General features: G+C 41.9%; 1 protein-coding gene across 3 annotated transcripts in view; it reads right to left on the bottom strand.

Annotated features, from left to right (window-relative positions):
- QRICH1 (glutamine rich 1) overlaps nucleotides 1-17,434 on the bottom strand; it is a 49,072-nt gene that overhangs the window by 2,802 nt on the left and 28,836 nt on the right. For all 3 annotated transcript variants that reach the window (XM_038566497.1, XM_038566496.1, XM_038566498.1), the window contains 6 exons: nucleotides 15,758-16,798; nucleotides 8,739-8,916; nucleotides 7,797-7,951; nucleotides 5,900-6,014; nucleotides 508-616; nucleotides 2-153 (listed from right to left, as the gene is read on the bottom strand). In XM_038566497.1, the coding sequence (XP_038422425.1) occupies nucleotides 2-153; nucleotides 508-616; nucleotides 5,900-6,014; nucleotides 7,797-7,951; nucleotides 8,739-8,916; nucleotides 15,758-16,798 (1,750 nt within the window). The remainder of the gene's footprint in view (nucleotide 1; nucleotides 154-507; nucleotides 617-5,899; nucleotides 6,015-7,796; nucleotides 7,952-8,738; nucleotides 8,917-15,757; nucleotides 16,799-17,434) is intronic.

Genomic DNA, 17,434 nt, shown 5'->3' with positions numbered 1-17,434 from the left:
CCTTTCTGGCCAGTCTGGTGTATCCCAAGAGCCTTCAGGTACCGAATACTCGTGCTTTTATCCTTAGGATTAGAGGGGTTCTTCTTTGTCTGTCGCAAAACCTTGGAGAAGGCCAGCTTCATGTGCTGGTCCACTGTCTTCAACAGGAAGTATCTGCACCACAAGTGAAAGCAAGGCAAAGGGAAGGGTGCCAGGAGGAGACTATGACTTACCCTCTACCATCGGTGCCTCAGAGGATCCGCTGCACACACTCCCAGGATCTGGTCAGGCCCATACCCAAAAACACTGTCTAGTGGAGGAACCACATCAAGACTGATGGCAGGGGTCTGGCAAGACTGCCTCACTGGTCACCACACAAATGTAGCCAAATGGGTCTGAAGGCTTTCAGTAGCCCAGAGGCTTTCAAATATGTGTCAAAGGAATTCCTAAATCTACCTAGATAGTTTCCACCCTCTTCACTGGGCAAATGCCAGCAGTGGCTAAGCATGGAGCTTCTAGAACACTTACTTGGTGTTAAAGAACATGAGGGTGGTCAGCAGGGTAGAAGGGGAGTGAGCCCCGAGCTGCTTGCACTCCCACAGCATCTCCTCAGTCACGTGGCTGGGCAGGACATAGCCTAGGAGGAATAGAGCACTGCTACAACAAGAGGATGGCAGGTGGGCCCTCAGAGGTGCAGGATGGGAGGTGGGAGGCACAAGGACCACAGAAGAGTACAAGTTTAACCAGAAAAATCTCCCTAGGGAATGGCAGAATCATCTGGAAGCTTGTTAAAACACATGGCTGAATCCCAGCCCAAATTTCTGGGATGGGACCTGATAATGTGCATTTCTAACAAATTCCTGAGAAACACTGCCCTATATGGTTGCTCTTACCTGATGTTTTTTTTTTTTTTTTTTTTTTTTTTTTTTTTTTTTTTTTTTTTTTTTTTTTAATTTTTTTTTTAATTTTTATTTATTTATGATAGTTAGAGAGAGGCAGAGACACAGGCAGAGGGAGAAGCAGGCTCCATGCACCGGGAGCCCGATGTGGGATTCGATCCCGGGTCTCCAGGATCGCGCCCTGGGCCAAAGGCAGGCGCCAAACCGCTGCGCCACCCAGGGATCCCAACTTTACAATTCTGAATATGAACTGCAAGCATCAACATGACCTATTTTGTATTTTCTTAGTTCTTCCCACTGAAAGGCTTAGTTAGAAACAGTGACCAGGAGCAATGAACACCCCCATGGATCCAGACTGTGCTACTTAAAATACCATTTACTACTAAAAGGAACCAGGCTCCATGGACAACTGACCAATCTCACATTGAGATAGAAAACAGAAAATGTCCAAGATCAGTCAGTCTGGAACACTTGGCAAATCAGAAACCAAGGAAGTAGGGCCATATCAAAAGAACTTAAAAGCCAATTTAAAGAGGTTCCAAATGGTCAAAGATGGAAAAATTTGTACATCAAAAAACGGTAACGGGGACGCCTGGGTGGCTCAGCGGTTAAGCGCCTGCCTTTGGCACAGGGCGAGATCCTGGAGTCCCATGATTGGGTCCCACATCGGGCTTCCTGCATGGAGCCTGCTTCTCCCTCTGCTTGTGTTGTATCTCTGCCTCTCTCTCTCCAAGTGTCTCTCATGAATAAATAAAATCTTTAAAAACAAAACAAAACAAAAAAAAGGTAACAGCAATGGACTGAACCAAATTAAACATATATAAATTCATTATTAGCTCATAATGATTCCTTAAAAAGAAAAGTGAATTGGTTATCACTGGACTAAACCGGTAAGCCAACTCATTACCATAAAAACTGCTAAACAAGGAGAAGAAATAAGCCCTTATCCTGCTCTTCCTATAAAATCCATTATCTAGGGATGCCTGGGTGGCTCAGCAGTTGAGGGCCTGCCTTCAGCCCAGGGCGTGATCCTGGAGTCCCGGGATCGAGTCCTGAATTGGGCTCCCTGCATGGAGTCTGCTTCTCTCTCTGCCTGTGTCTCTCATGAATAAATATATAATATCTTTAAAAAATAAAATCCAAAAAAAAAATAAAATAAAATAAAATAAAATAAAATCCATTATCTATACTGCTAGATGTTCAAAGAGTGAGCAAGGGAATATTTTACTTTGTAATTCAGCTAATAATAAAGAAGTAATAACATCAGAATACCATCGCCTGCAACTCCTAATGAATTAATGGATTCAGACATTATGGGTATCAGATAGAAGTATATAACCCATCTATGACATAACGTTGCCAAAAAGAAAACACAAAAATCAAAACTTAACCAACGAAGTTTTTATATGCAACTAGATTAGCTGTAAATACATAGAAAACGATGTTAAACTACAATATGGGGGTGTAATCAGACAATTTAAAAGGCTAGTTTCATAGGGTGTCTGGGTGGCTTGGTTGGTTGAGCATCTAACTCTTGGTTTTGGCTCAGGACATAATCTCAGGGTCCTGGGATCGAATCCATGTTGGGCCTGTTTAAGATTCCTTCTCTCCCTCAGTCCCTCCCTCCCTGCGTGCTCTCTCTTTCTCAATCAGTGGCTAGTTTCTTCCACAAATAAATTGCAAGAAATAGAATCAAGAAGAAAACTAAAGATTAAAGCTAAATATTAGAACATACCAATGTTCTAATGTTGCAATGTTCATAGCAATTTCAATGTGTAGACCTTATTTGTACCTTGACATTTATGAAACACTTAGAAATGTGAACAAAGGGTAGGTAGACTTTGATGACACTATGGAATTATCCTTTTTTCAAGTATAATAATGGCATCATAGTATGTCAAGCATAGTAAAATATTTATGAATAAAGTATCTAGGAGTTACTTCAAAATATGGGAAGGGAAAAACAGGTGTACTTGTAACACAAGTTTCCCATGGACAGTGGGTACATGGGAATGTCATTTAACTATTCTGCTTAACTTTTATATGTGCTTGAAATTCCCATAATACCAATTTTTAAAAGAAAACTCTGCAGAGCCACACCTGTCTTGAAAATTTGTAAGTCATGTAGTGATTCACTTACTTGCTTTCTGTTCTAAGGCCAGTCCCTCAGCAATGCCTCCCATCTAATGTCCTTAACACTTTCCATTTCCCAATGCTTTGGTTCTTTAAGACACTCAATCATATTGGTTATTTACACATTGTCTCCCCTTATTAGACTATAAACTCCATTTTGTTCATTACAATATTGTATTACCCACACCTAAAATACTGCCTGGCACAATGCAGGCACTCAAAAAGTATTTGTTTAACCACTAGTTTTTTCTTAAAGGTTAAGCATGTAACTGTGTGGGGATGGATGTTAACTAAACTAGACTATTACACAAGATATATCAAATCAGTATGCTCCATACGTAAAACTAATATGTTACATGTCAATTATATCTCAATTTTTAAAAAGTTTTTAATTCCAGGTAGACTTTTTTAATGGGGAAAAAAAAAAAGTTTAAGCAGCATACATTCTAATGGTAAAGCCAGGATTAAAACTGGTATTTCGGGCAGCCCCAGTGGCGCAGCGGTTTAGCGCTGCCTGCAGCCCACAGCATGATCCTGGAGACCAGGGATCAAGTCTCACATCAGGCTCCCTACATGGAGCCTGCTTCTCCCTCTGCCTATGTCTCTGCCTCTCTCCCTCTCTCTCTCTGTATCTCTCATGAGTAAATAAAATCTTAAAAAAAAAAAAAAAAAAAAAAAAAAACCTCAGATATTTGTGTGGATATAAGTTTTCAATTGATTTGGGTAAATACCAAGGAGCACAAATGCTGGATCATAAGTTAACAAAATGTTTTTTTTTTTTTTTATTCGTGAGAGACAGAGAGAGAGAGAGAGAGAGGCAGAGACACAGGCAGAGGGAGAAGCAGGCTCCATGCAGGGAGCCCGACGTGGGACTGGATCCCGGGTCTCCAGGATCACGCCCCGGGCCAAAGGTGGTGCTAAACCGCCGAGCCACCCAGGCTGCCCAAAATGTTTACTTTTTAAAGAAAACGTCAAACTGTCTTATAAAGGGATTGGACCATTTTGCATTCCTACCAGAAAGAATGAAAGTTCTTGTACTTCCTTATCCAGCATTTGGGGCTGCTAATCTTTGTGATTCCAGTCATTCTAATAGGTATATATAGTGGTATGTCATTTTAGTTTGCAATTTCCTGATGATACCTAATGATAAGCATCCTTTCATATACTTATCTGCCACTTGTAGATCTTCTTTGGTAAGGAAACTGTAAAGATCTTTTGGCCATTTTTTGGATCAGGTTTTTTTCTTTTTTTTATTGCTATGTTAAGAGTTCTTTGTATATTCCGGATACCAATCCTTTATCAGATATGTGTTTTACAAAAGATTTTCTACCAGTTTGTGGCTTGTCTTTTCATTCTCTTAAGAGTGTCTTTCACAGAGCATAAGATTCTAATTTTAATGAAGCCCAACTTATCAATGATTTTCTTTCATGGATTGTGCTTTTGGTGTTATATTAAAAAAAGCTGCTACTGAACCCAAGGTCATCTAGTTTTTTTCCTATGTTATTTTCTGGGGTTTTATGATTTTGAGTTTTACAAAATTTAGGTCTATGACCTATTATTGTGAGTTGATTCTGTGAATGGTGTACGGTTTGCATCAAGATTCATTTTTTGGTATGTGGGATGTCCCGCAGTTCCAGCATTTGATTAAAAGGCTATTCTTTCTCCATTGAACTATCCTTACTCTTTTGTCAAGGGTAAGTTCATCATATTTGTGTGACTCTACTTCTGGGCTCTCTATTCTGTTCCAGTGATTGGTCTATTCTTTCACCAGAAACCTGTACACAATGTTTATAGTAGCTTTATTCATAATTGCCAAAACTTGGAAGCAACGAAGATGTCCTTCAATGCGTGAATGGATAAACAAATTGTGTAGTACATCCATACAATGGAATATTATTCAGCAATAAAAAGAAATGAGCTATCAAGGCACAAAAAAAGACACACAAGAACATTAAATGCATATTGCTAGGTGAAAGAAACCAATCTGAAATATTCTGAATTATTCCAACTATATGACATTCTGGAAAAGGCAAAACTATGCAAGCAGTGAAAAGATCAGTGATTGCCAAGGATTTGGTAGGGGGCGGGAGATAAATAGGTGGAACACAGAGGATTTTAGAGCCCTAAAAATTATGTATGATACTGTAATTGTAGATACATATCATTGTACATTTGTCCAAACCCACAGAATGTAGAACAGGAGGCGTGAACCCTAATGTAAATTATAGACTTTAGTTACTAATATTAATATTGGCTCATCAATTATAACAAATACACTACACTAATACAAAATATTAAATAGTAGAGGAAACTGTGTGAGGGAATAAATGAGAATTCTCTATGTTGCTCATTCTTTCTGTAAACCTAAAATTGCTCTAAAAAGATAAACGTTTATTAAAAACAAAACACAAACACCACATTCTACTGTAAATCTCCTGTTCTTTCCAACATATATGCTGCCCAGAAGGTTATATAGGTAAAGTAAAAATTATGTTCTATATATGTAGAATACACACACACACACGTTCAAACATATAGAAGAAAACTCCAATATATAACATGAGTAACCTACATATGAAACAGTTCATAATTCTTAATGTAATGATTCTAATTTTAATCAGGAAATTTTAATTAAAGCTAACCAAGAAAAAGAGTAACTACCCCAACTCTCCACATGCCCCCATCTCTTCCCACACCAGGACCAGCAGGGTTCTCTGTCTGGTGTGCAGTGCCCCTTCCATATCAGGCCAAGCAGCACAGAAGTTGATGCTGGTACCTAGGATTTATAGCCTCTTCACCCACACGCTGTATCATAGCCAGCCCCACAAGCAGCTGACCTTTTTTAAACCCAGGTGGGAAAGACATCCAAGGACTAGGAAGACTCTTACCAAGTGGAGTGACTCGGGGCTGAACATCTTTCAGAACTTCATGTAGCCACTCCGTGAATCGAACATAATAAAGATCGGAGAAAATGTCATCAACCCTTCCATTTTCAAAAAGATACTAAGAGAAAAACAATAAAAGTTGTTGGTAATCTCCTGAGTAAAACTCTCAGGGGAAATAAACATAATGTTACTGGTATTATCACCTCTCCATACCAATTTCTGCCTCCTTAACACAACAGGTAAAAAATGTCCAGCATATGACACTTCCACAGTACACTTCAGATGATGTGAAATGACTCTCATGACACTCTGGAGAATTGGGTCAATGGGACAGATTTTGTGAGTGCTGTTTTACCCAGGCAAGGCATTGTAACAAAAAACATAATGCAGGCTCTGGGTCCAGCTTCTTATTAGCTATGGTGTAAGTTAAGTAACTCATATGAATAGTTTTATTTTTGGGGCTCAGTTTGTTTGTAAGTGGAAATGAATGTGCCTACCTTCCAGGACTAGGGAGATCCTGGAATGAAAACAGCAATAAAGCAATTCACTCAGTGCCCTGGGTGACTGGAAAGAAAGAGGAATAAAACCGGAAGGCAAGACTTTTCTTAGGCCCAGGTAATACGGTGAGTCCCAACCAGCAAGTACTCTTCCATACTGTGAGCTTCTCCATAAGAGCATTTATACACTAAAAAATCCATCCCTGCTATCTTAAACTGCCAGTCCTAATCAAGCTTTCCTGTTATGCTTCATCATAGATGTCCTGAGAGTCTAATTATAGTTGTATGTTCTAGCTGGACTCAACTAATTATGTTAATGAAGGGAATAATGAGAAAAGAGCTGAATGTTAGCACCAGACTTTTTTTTTGGTTAAATTACTTTTATGTAAACCATGTTTACTTTAACGGAAAAAAGGCATTATATAAATGCTTTGTGATGTTTTTTTTTAAAAGGCTCTAAAAGGGACACCTGGGTGCCTCAGCGGTTGACTGCCTTTCTTTGAACCAGGACATAATCCTGGAGACCCGGGATTGAGTCCAACATTGGGCTCCCTGCATGGAGCCTGCTTCTCTCTCTGCCTATATCTCTCTCTCTCCGTCTCTCATGAATAAATAAATAAAATCTTTAAAAAAAAATAAAAAATAAAAGGCTCTTAAGATATTATAACAGGGCAGCCCGGTGGCTCAGCAGTTTAGCGCCACCTTCAGCCTAGGATGTGATCCCGGGGACCCAGAATCAAGTCCCAGGTCAGGCTCCCTGTGTGGAGCCTGCTTCTCCTTCTGCCTCTGTCTCTGTCTCTCTCTCTCTGTCTCTCTGTCTCTGTCTCTCATGAATAAATAAATAAAATCTTTAAAAAAAAATTTAACAAAAGTTTAACATAATCTAGGTGATTGGGATTATGGTGGATGTCATAATTTTATTATGATGTCATAATTTTATTTTTTAAAGTGAATATGTTAGGTCTTTTACAATTTTTTATTTCACTCATATATGGAATTTAAGAAACAAAACAGGGTCAAAGAGAAGGGAGGGAAAAATAAAAAAAGATGAAATCACAGAGGGCGACAAACCATAAGAGACTCTTAACTCTAGGAATCAAACTGAGTTGCTGGAGGGGAAGTGGTTGGGGGGAATGGAATAACTGGGTGAGAGGCATTAAGGAGGGTACAGGATATAATGAGCAATGGGTGTTACTGCAACTGATGAAACACTGAACTCTACCTCTGAAACTAACACATTACACATTAATAGAATTTGGGTAAAACTTTAAAAAGATAAAAACTCATTATATAATTGAAAGAGAACTTCCTTATCATTTGCTTATCATTTCACTAATCTGGGAAACCAGCAAATACCCAGTGGGAACACTGCTCAAACATATTTCTGTGAGGTTGTTTCGTACCTTTTGAATACACAGGAAAATATAGTAGAGCACATCTGGATCATAAGGTTCACCTTCTCCATTTCGAGCTTCCCGTGTCATTAGACAGAGCCCATAATTCAACTCAGCCACAGCAGAAGAGATGAGATCTTCCTGGAATCGCAACAGTTGGCGCCCTGCAACACAAGCCAAATGTGACCCAAAAGTGAATAGGGGTCCTGGAAATAGTAATCTCTTTGCTGGTTGCTCATATCCCTAGAAGGAGGGCTCAGAGAAGATACTGATCATCATGGAGCTAGGACAGAAATGGGCACCTGTATCTAAGATCAGAACTGGCCTATTAAGACAATAATCCTATATGCCCTATTTACACTAAGAGTTTCCTTCTCACAATCCTCCCCACTTTACATACCTTCAAAATTATTATTAGGACCAAGACATGAAAGCAAAAACCCCACAAAATCCACTCTCTGGAAGGTAAGATATGAATATAATGCTAAGGCTTTGAAGACACTCACTGGTTCCTATATCCTTCCACAATTCACTCTGCCCAGATGTGCAAGGTCCACTTCAGAAAAATATGTATAGGGCAGCCCGGGTGGCTTAGCGGTTTAGCACCGCCTTCAGCCCAGGGCGTGATCCTGGAGGCCCCGGGCTCAAGTCCCACGTCAGACTCCCTGCATGGACCCTGCTTCTCTCTCTGCCTGTGTCTCTGCCTTTCTCTCTCTCTAATAAATAAATAAAATCTTAAGAAAAAAAATGTATATAAAAATGCCAGGTCTTGGGCAAACACAAATCCTGCTCATTTGCAGCAGGTCAGGCCTGCATTTGGCATACTATTTCAGATGGTGATTCCTAACCCTTGGAGCCAAGGGACACCACTTTCCTGCCATCTGTACTCCTGTTGCTTCAGTACCACTATATTTTAGAAAGAGTCCACCCACCCCACCCATAAACACTCACTCCCAATGGGTGCCAGTCTGTTCTGAGCATCCTTCTCTAGCTCAGCGTTCTTGGTCTGGGCCCAGTTTTTCCATACTTCAAGCCCTTCTTCAGGCTTCAGAGAATTTGGAAGCAGAAGTTCTGGGGAAGGCTGTGGCTGTGACTGTGGCTCAACTTCAGCAACCTGGACAGTCTGAGCCTATGAGAGAGAAACCATCAAAATTTGTCAATATTGTTTTTCATCAGGCCCTTCCATAAAACTGTTAGAAAAATGTTACCTATGGTACTTCTAACAAAAAATATCTTTCTTCCACTTGTTATCTTACTTTCAAAGAGACCTTTGGAGTTCTTCTCCTTACCCCAGGGACAGTTAAGGCTACTGCAGTGCTTCTCAGTCCTGGCTGGACTTTTGAATCTCTGAATTAAAAATACCAATACCTGGGCTCCACACAGAGATCTCTTTTTAAACCGATTATAGTCTTTCAAAAACCTTCCCACATTAAAAGGCAATTCTAAAGTTTAGTCACTGCTCAGAACTACGGGCCCAAAGCACTGCTTGTCAAACTATAAAATACAAAAAAAAAAAAAAAAAAAATCACTTAACGATTTTATTAAATTACAGATTCTGATTTGAAACGTCTCGGGGGGATCCCTGAGTGGCTCAGCAGTTTAGTGCCTGCCTTCAGCCCAGGGTGTGATTCTGGAGTCCAGGGATCAAGTCCCACACTGGGCTCCCTGCATGGAGCCTGCTTCTCCCTCTGCCTATGTCTCTGCCTCCCTCATAAATAAATAAAATCTTAAAAAAAAAAGAAAATGAAAAAGAAACGTCTCAAGTGGGACCTGAAAATCTCCATTTCTAACAAGTTCCCAAGAAAGAAAGAGAGAGAGGAAAAAAAAAAAAAGTTCCCAAGTGAGGGAGCTGGTCTGCAGACCACACTTTGAATACCAAGTGTCCAGAGTAGTGACCATTAAACATGGGTGTACTTTAAAAACATCTGGGCTGCTTTTAGAAAATACCCATGCCTGGGCCTTAACCCTGCAGATTATGATTTAATTGGTCTAAGATGTGGACCTGCCGTGGTTGAAAATCATTTGAGAAAGAAAAGTACAACAAACAAAAGCTGTGTTCATTCCCTGCCACTGAAAGATGAGAGTTGATAAGAACTCAAGATCTATATGGCTTCTGTAGCTATATATAAAGTTGTTTCTTTCCCCCCAAATTCCTTCTTAATAATACTGCTCTACTGCCTAAGGGCATTTCCTGAAGACAGGAGGCACTGCTCTAGCTTCCTACCTCCAAAGGAAGTCATCCTGTCCTCAATGGTCTAACAGTCAAGCCATGCACACAAAGGGGCAGAGCATGTCCATAACCCTCAATCACAATCCCCATATTGGGCAGGATAGACACCAACAAAGATACTAGGCATAGGTTCTTGGGTCTCACACACCTGTCTATACTTTGAACAAATTCCTTTGAGCAACTTTCCATGCCAGGGACTACTCAAAGGGCTAAGGCATGTCAAATTATTCAAATTGAAGGCAAAATATATGACACATAAATCTGCTTATCAATGAATACAAGTAAAGACTCTCCTCCTAGCTTTCATAAGATAATTAAACAAGGAGATAAAGCAATACCAGTGTGAGCCTCTTGAATGTTTGTCAACACAGAAGCTCCACTCTAGACACATTTCCCAGTTTAACTATCAGTCTCCTTGGTGAGTCTTTCCCACTTTTCCAGTTTGGATTTTCATGTTTGTAGAAATTTTTGTTAACTATGGACCTCCAACCTCGACCTCCACTTAATATACCCAGGGGGTGCTGTATGTTTCCTTTTTTTTTTTTTTATTTTTTTTTTTTATTTTTTTTTATTTTTTATTTATGACAGGCACACAGTGAGAGAGAGAGAGATGCAGAGACACAGGCAGAGGGAGAAGCAGGCTTGATGCACCGGGAGCCGACGTGGGATTCGATCCCGGGTCTCCAGGATCACGCCCTGGGCCAAAGGCAGGCGCTAAACCGCTGCGCCACCCAGGGATCCCTGCTGTATGTTTCCAAATGAACATCTTACATCTACCTCAAACTAACATATACAGATAGAACTCATCACCCTTTCCCATTCAGAACTACTCTCCTCAGAGTTCCCTCCCTATCTTGTTCAAAGGCAATACCATCTACCCAAGCTAGAAATCTAGAAGTCTGACTGGATAAGTAGGTGGGGATCAGGGCATGTGGGGCAGCACTTTGCTTCTGGTTTTAGCCAGGCCCCCTTCACTGTGTACCTTCACCCAATAATGTAACATTCCCAAGTATCTGGACAATAAAATTCTTTTATATGGTCTAAATGTCTATCAGTGGGTAGGAGTAGTAGTGAGACCAACCAGGATGAAAACTACTGGTATAAGTAGGGCCTTATACACTATGGTATTAAGTTTTCTTATTTATAATGGAGTCCTTGGAGAGTTTTACACTGGGAAGTGACATAATCTTACATTTAAAAAAAAATTCTTTCTGATTTATGGAGAATGGTTTGAAGAGCTAAGGTGCTAGTGGCCTAGACTAGGATGGTGACAATAGAGACGATTAAGAAATTCTGAGAAGTGTGGTGGCAGAATCAAAGTGGGTGTTGAGGGGCAGCCCTGGTGGCTCAGCGGTTTAGTGCCGCCTTCGGCCCAGGGCATGATCCTGGAGACCTGGGATCGAGTCCCATGTCAGGCTCCCTGCATGGAGCCTGTTTCTCCCTCTGCCTGTATCTCTGCCTCTCTCTCTCTCTCTGTGTCTCTCATGAATAAATAAATTAAAAAAAAAAAAAAAAAAACCAAAAAAAAAAAGTGGGTGTTGATGAGTTGGCTGTGAAGAATAAGGGAAAAGCAACTCAAGGAGGATTCCTGTGTTTCTGGTTTAAACAAACAGGTGGATGATGGTACCACTTTCCGAGAGGGGAAGTTTTTTGGTTTGTTTTTTAAATAGGTCATCTATCCATCCAAACTATCTATTTATCTATCGATCAATAAACTCTACCCCCCAAATGGGGCTAGAACTCATGACCACAAGATCAGGAGTCACATGCTCTCCACCAAGTGAGCCAGCCAGGTGCCTTGAGAGGGGAAGTTTTCACTAGCAGTAGAGGTGATGCTAATGAAGGGTTGAGACTTCAATAAATCCAAGTAAATGAAAAATAGGCTGCTGGATGCATGAGAAAGGTCCAGAGGGAAAGGCATGGTCTAGAGATAAAGATCTGTATGTCACTGCAGCACAGGGTTTAAAACATGGGCTCCAGGCCAGTCTGTCCAGAGTTGAACCCCAACTCTGCTACTTACCAACTGTGGCTTTGGTTTTGTTGTTTAATCTGTGTCAGTTTCTTTATCTATAAAATGAAGTTGGTGTGAGAATTAAATGAGTTACCATGTATAACACTAAAATACTGCCTGGCATATAGTGTCAGTGACTATCATCTTCAGTGGCACCAGCCATCTAGAGGATGCTGAAACCATGGTAATAGAAATTCTTGAGAGAGAAAAGAAAGCTAGTGCTGAGCTCTGAGGAACATTAACATGTATGGTTCAGACAGAAGCATCAGCAAATTCTCCTGAGAAGGAAAAAGAACCAGTAGGGGTAGGAAGAAAACCATACCAGAGGAGAATTCCAAGAAGGCAGGTATGGTCTGTTGATCATATGTTGCTGTGAGATAAAAACAGACAGTGTTGGATCTGCCACAGGGAGGTAGATCACTGCTGACCTTGACAAGAACAGTCGTAAACTGAAGAGAAAACTGGTTACCAGGCAGAATCAGCTTGTGTAGATAATGCTTTTGAGAACGCTGGGAATAAAGCACAGGGAGAAATGGGGCAATAGATGGGGGTGGATGTGAGCCCAAGGGATGGAGGCTTCTCCATAAATCTGGTTTTAAAGGCAGGTGATAAGAGAACTTTCATAAAGGGTTTGCTAGGTGAAGAGCACAACACTGTCATCAGTTCTCCTCATATCACAGCACAATTATCTTCCCCACGGACCATGAGTACTCCAAGGGCAGAGACTCTCCATTCATATCTGTTCCTCAGCACCTAGCACTAAGCCTAATAAGGAGGGTAGAGGGATGTTTGTGCTATAAATGGACAAACTCATCTCTCCTACATGATGGGTATTCTCTATTTTTCCTTTTCTGGTAATACTGGACATACACTCCAATAAGACTTTCCCAAAGGAAACATTGCCTCTGAAGAACACTGGCCTACTAAAATGAACTCCAAGGGCGTCTAGGAGGCTCAGTAGGTTGGGCATCTGTCTTCAGCTCAGGTCATGGTCTTGGATCAGGCCCAGCATTGGGCTCTCCCCTCAGTGGGGAGTCTACTTCTCCCTCACCCTCTCCCTCTGTGCTTACTCTCTGTCAAATAAATAAAAACCTTAAAAATAAATAAAATGAACTCCAGAAAAAAATCTTTTCTTGTTTAAGAGGCCAGAAGTACAAATTAGAGACCAATGAGCATCAAAAGAGGCCTGATCTGCAACTTGGATAGTCAAGCCCAGGAAAGTTGAGAGGACTGATGTCCTCCCCAATCCTGTGAGCAGAGCTGAGTTACATTGCAATTATCCAGGCTGGTCTCTCCTACGTGAAATTAATTCTACACATCTGTACTTGATTCTTCTTATCACAACTCTTAGGATTCTGGAAAAATTTCCTATATCAGATTAGATCAAGCTCAACTCTGCATTTTGGGAAGATAGATCCTTTGCTTCCCATACTAACTCCTCTCCCATAGTCCCCCTCTCATGTTGCACTAGGCCATGTTGCTTCCGTCCATCCCTGGCTCTGTAATGATGATGCTTCATTCCTGCCAGCTGAAGCTATAAATTAGAGATCAAACACCACGTTTTTTTAACAAAGACACCTCTGCTGATTTTTTAACCTAGAATGGTTTCTGAATACAGTTTGTTTTTGTGTGTGTAGAGCACACAATATCACACTCGATTATGCTGCCTTATAGGGGATTCAGAAAATAGAAATTATATATTCTTATTCCAAAAATAGAATAAAAGCTACCTGAAGCAATGATTCTGTCTTGTTCTACTTCTGGGCCTGATAGCTAGATATTTAATAGGCTCTTAACAAAGTGACCTACAATTATATACCATTCTCTGTAAAACCACTTAGCCTTTGCTTATGGCCTGAGTTTCTAAGTCCCTGGTCTAATAGTGCCCTGTTTATGCCAGCTCCCTTGCATGCATTCCCAGGAGTCCCTTTCCTCTGAGGCACAGTTCATTCAGCAGTCCCATGAGACCACAGGCCCTAAAGTTTGCTAACAGTTTTAAGTAATAAATTTATCCATACTTCTGAGGTATCCTTAAAAAGATTTAACAATTAGGGGCACCTGCATGGTTCAGTCAAGCCCCTGACTCCTGGTTTCGGCTCAGGTTATGATCTCCGGGTCATGAGACTGACCCGAGATGGGTTCACACTAAGCACAGAGTCTGCTTAAGATTCTCTCCCTCTCGGGATCCCTGGGTGGCACAGCGGTTTGGCGCCTGCCTTTGGCCCAGGGCGCGATCCTGGAGACCCAGGATCGAATCCCACGTCGGGCTCCCGGTGCATGGAGCCTGCTTCTCCTTCTGCCTGTGTCTCTGCCTCTCTCTCTCTGTGTGACGATCATAAATAAAAATTAAAAAATAAATAAATAAAAATTCCAGTATTAAAAAAAAAAAAGATTCTCTCCCCTGCTCACACCATGCTTTGCTCCTTCTCTTAAAAAACAAAAAAATTTAACAATTAGAAAAAAGCCAATTTTGAAGTTAGAATTTCAAGAGTTAAGTCTAAAATTATTTCAAAATACATTTTTCTTCTTTTTTTAAGACTTTATTTATTCACTCATTCATTCATTCATTCATTCATGAGACACACAGAGAGAGGCAGAGACACAGTCAGAGGAGAAGCAGGCTCCCCGCAAGGAGCCCGATGCAGGACCCGATCCTGGAACCCTGGGACCACGCCCCAAGCTACAGGCAGACGCCCAACCGCTGAGCCACCCAGGCGCCCCAATACATTTTTTTCAAAATAGCTTCTGTAACAGAAAATTAACCAAGGATTGATTATTTTTAAGGAACACAAAAGCACCTATAGTGGTAGCTTCTTTGATACTCCCAAAGGTGATTACTTTTAACAGGCCCACCAGAAGTATTTTAGATTTTCTAATTCACCCGTGTCCACAGATCGTAATTAAAAAAGAACAATTTCACAGCCTTTCCGCTGTGATGAGTTTACAGCCTGTGCACTAAACTTTACAGGGTTCCACAAGATCCATTCATTTGTGATGCAGAAAGTAAGTTATTAAAATCAGACAACACTCAGTGTGTCCCATTAATTTTTCCCTAGAACTTTACTCTTCTTAAAAAAAGAAGGACCTGGGATGCCTGGGTGGCTCAGCAGTTGAGCGCCTGCCTTCAGCCCCAGGGCACGATCCTGGAGTCCTGGGATTGAGTCCCACATCGGGCTCCCTGCGTGGAGCCTCCTTCTCCCTCTCCCTATGTCTTTGCCTCTTTCCCTCTATCTCTCATGAATAAATAAAATCTAAAAAAATAAAATAAAAATATTGTGATTTAATGTGATTTTAAAAAACGAATTTCACCTTTCTTTCATCCTCTTTAAAAAGGAGGATCTGCCTTCAGCTGGAGTTCCGGAATGATCCTGGAGTTCCAGAATCCAGTCCCACATCAGGCTTTCTGCATGGAGCCTGTTTCTCTCTCTGCCTGTATCTCTGCCTCTCTCTGTCTCTCTCATGAATTAATAAATAAAATCTTAAAAGAAAAAAAAAAAAAAAAAAGGATCCAAGGTATCTATCTCCAGGTACTAGGACAGAACTCCTGCCTATTGTATAGCTTTCAACTGCTGCTTCTATTCCCCCTCCTCGACCCCAACTAAACTATTAAATATTATATCACTGCAAGACCAACATCATTGCAGTAAACAAGCCAGAGGTTGCCAGGAAAGTTCTGTGTTGCACAGGGCCCTGGGGAAGCAGGCTGCCCTTTAGATAAGTCTCACTTACTGAACAAGTAACCTGGAGCTGCTGCTGCTGCTGCTGTGGCGGTGGCGGCGGCGGCGTCTGTTCCTGGGGGGTTTGTTGTTGTGGCTGTTGCTGGGGGTCCCATATATGGACAGTCTGAGCTGTGTTCTGGTAGGTGCCTGCCACAGCCTGCACAGCCACTGGAATGTGGATGTTGCCATTCATGAACTGTGCTGGAAAGAGAGAGTTTGCAAGGGTCTGCACTACCTCTTCATGGGAGTTTTTCACTACAGACGTGGTGCCCACCATCTTCTCCTTGTCATCCTCCAGCTTTACAGCTGCCAGGGCCGTGGGTGAGCCACTGACGTGAACTGCATTGTAGGCTTCCTGGGGAATGGCAATGTGGGTAATGCTCTGCTGCTGAGGATCCCCACGGGGCTGGGCAGAGTAAACAGGGATGGTCCAGGTTTCTCCTGTAGGGCTAGTAATGGTCCCAGTGGCACTGTACAAGTGGGCACTGTCTACTGTCAGTAAGTCTGGCCTCAAAGACACGTAACTCTGCTGCTGGCCCTGTGGAATGGCCAGCACAGTAGCCACTGGCTGCCCTGAGATGGCATAGGACACAGTGATGGGCATGTCCACTTTGCGCTTCTTCACTGGCTGGAGGACACTGGCTGTGCCAACCCGCCGTTCTCCTTCCCGGGGTGAGCCCTGCTGAGACGGTGGTGGGGAAAGGGCACCCACGGTCTGGATTTGGATCTGCTGACCCCCGGCAAGAGACTGGCCAGCCACCAGCTGAGCCTGGATCTGCTGGTGTGGGATGTGCTCTTCTGGAATCTCTGCAGCCTGGATCTGCTGGGCTGCCTGCACATGCTGCACCTGGATCTGCGCTGCCTGCAGCTGCGAGGGGCTGGGGCTCTGCAGAGACGGAGTCTGGATGGAAGGGGTTGCCGGCTGTGGTGCTTGGCCTTGGATCTGCACCTGGACCTGGATGGGCTGCTCAGCAGGCTGGTGAACGGTGAGCTGTGGGGAGAGCTGCTGAGCCGAGACCTGCTGTGGAGACTGCTGTACCTGCACCTGTACCTGTGGCAACAAGATTCAGCAGTGAGTGAACCAGGCAACATTAAGGATTCATCCCCAAAAGGAAGAGATCTCAGGCAGAAGCCCTAGGTGATGTGAGGAGGAGGGGTTGCTATACCCAAGGCTTCTGAGGAGACCACAACCCCCAAAATCATACGCAAAATCCTCCAGCATCACACGGCATTCGAAGCAACAAGTATCTACCAGAGCAAGCAGGACTATCAACTGGGATCTATGAAAATATCAGAACTTCTGCTTATTTTTAACTTTTGTTTTAAAATGTGACACCCTTTATTTTTGCACCTTGGTATATATGTATATAATTTACAAAAATATATTTTGGTGTATGTTTAAAAAATTGTTTATCCATAGGCTGAGTGATAAAAAGTGTGGGGACGAATGTTCTGTTAAGGTAAGTACATTTCAAGGCATGCAATTCTCAACCCAGAATCAAAACTACTCCTACCACAGATCAGTGAAAAACAGTAGAAACAAAACTCTTGAAATCCCTTTTGGAGAGATCTCCCAACACTGCTACTAAAATGCAGCTACTTAATAGCTTTGTTTTAATAAAGAAGCCCATAAAAAAACCCCACAAAGATTCCTGATAATTTAATCTAAGGAAGGTTACTATATCCT

The sequence above is a fragment of the Canis lupus genome, chromosome 20 (genome assembly GCF_011100685.1).
Source record: "Canis lupus familiaris isolate Mischka breed German Shepherd chromosome 20, alternate assembly UU_Cfam_GSD_1.0, whole genome shotgun sequence".
Lineage (NCBI taxonomy): Eukaryota > Metazoa > Chordata > Mammalia > Carnivora > Canidae > Canis > Canis lupus.
This window is presented reverse-complemented; position numbering and strand designations above follow the sequence as displayed.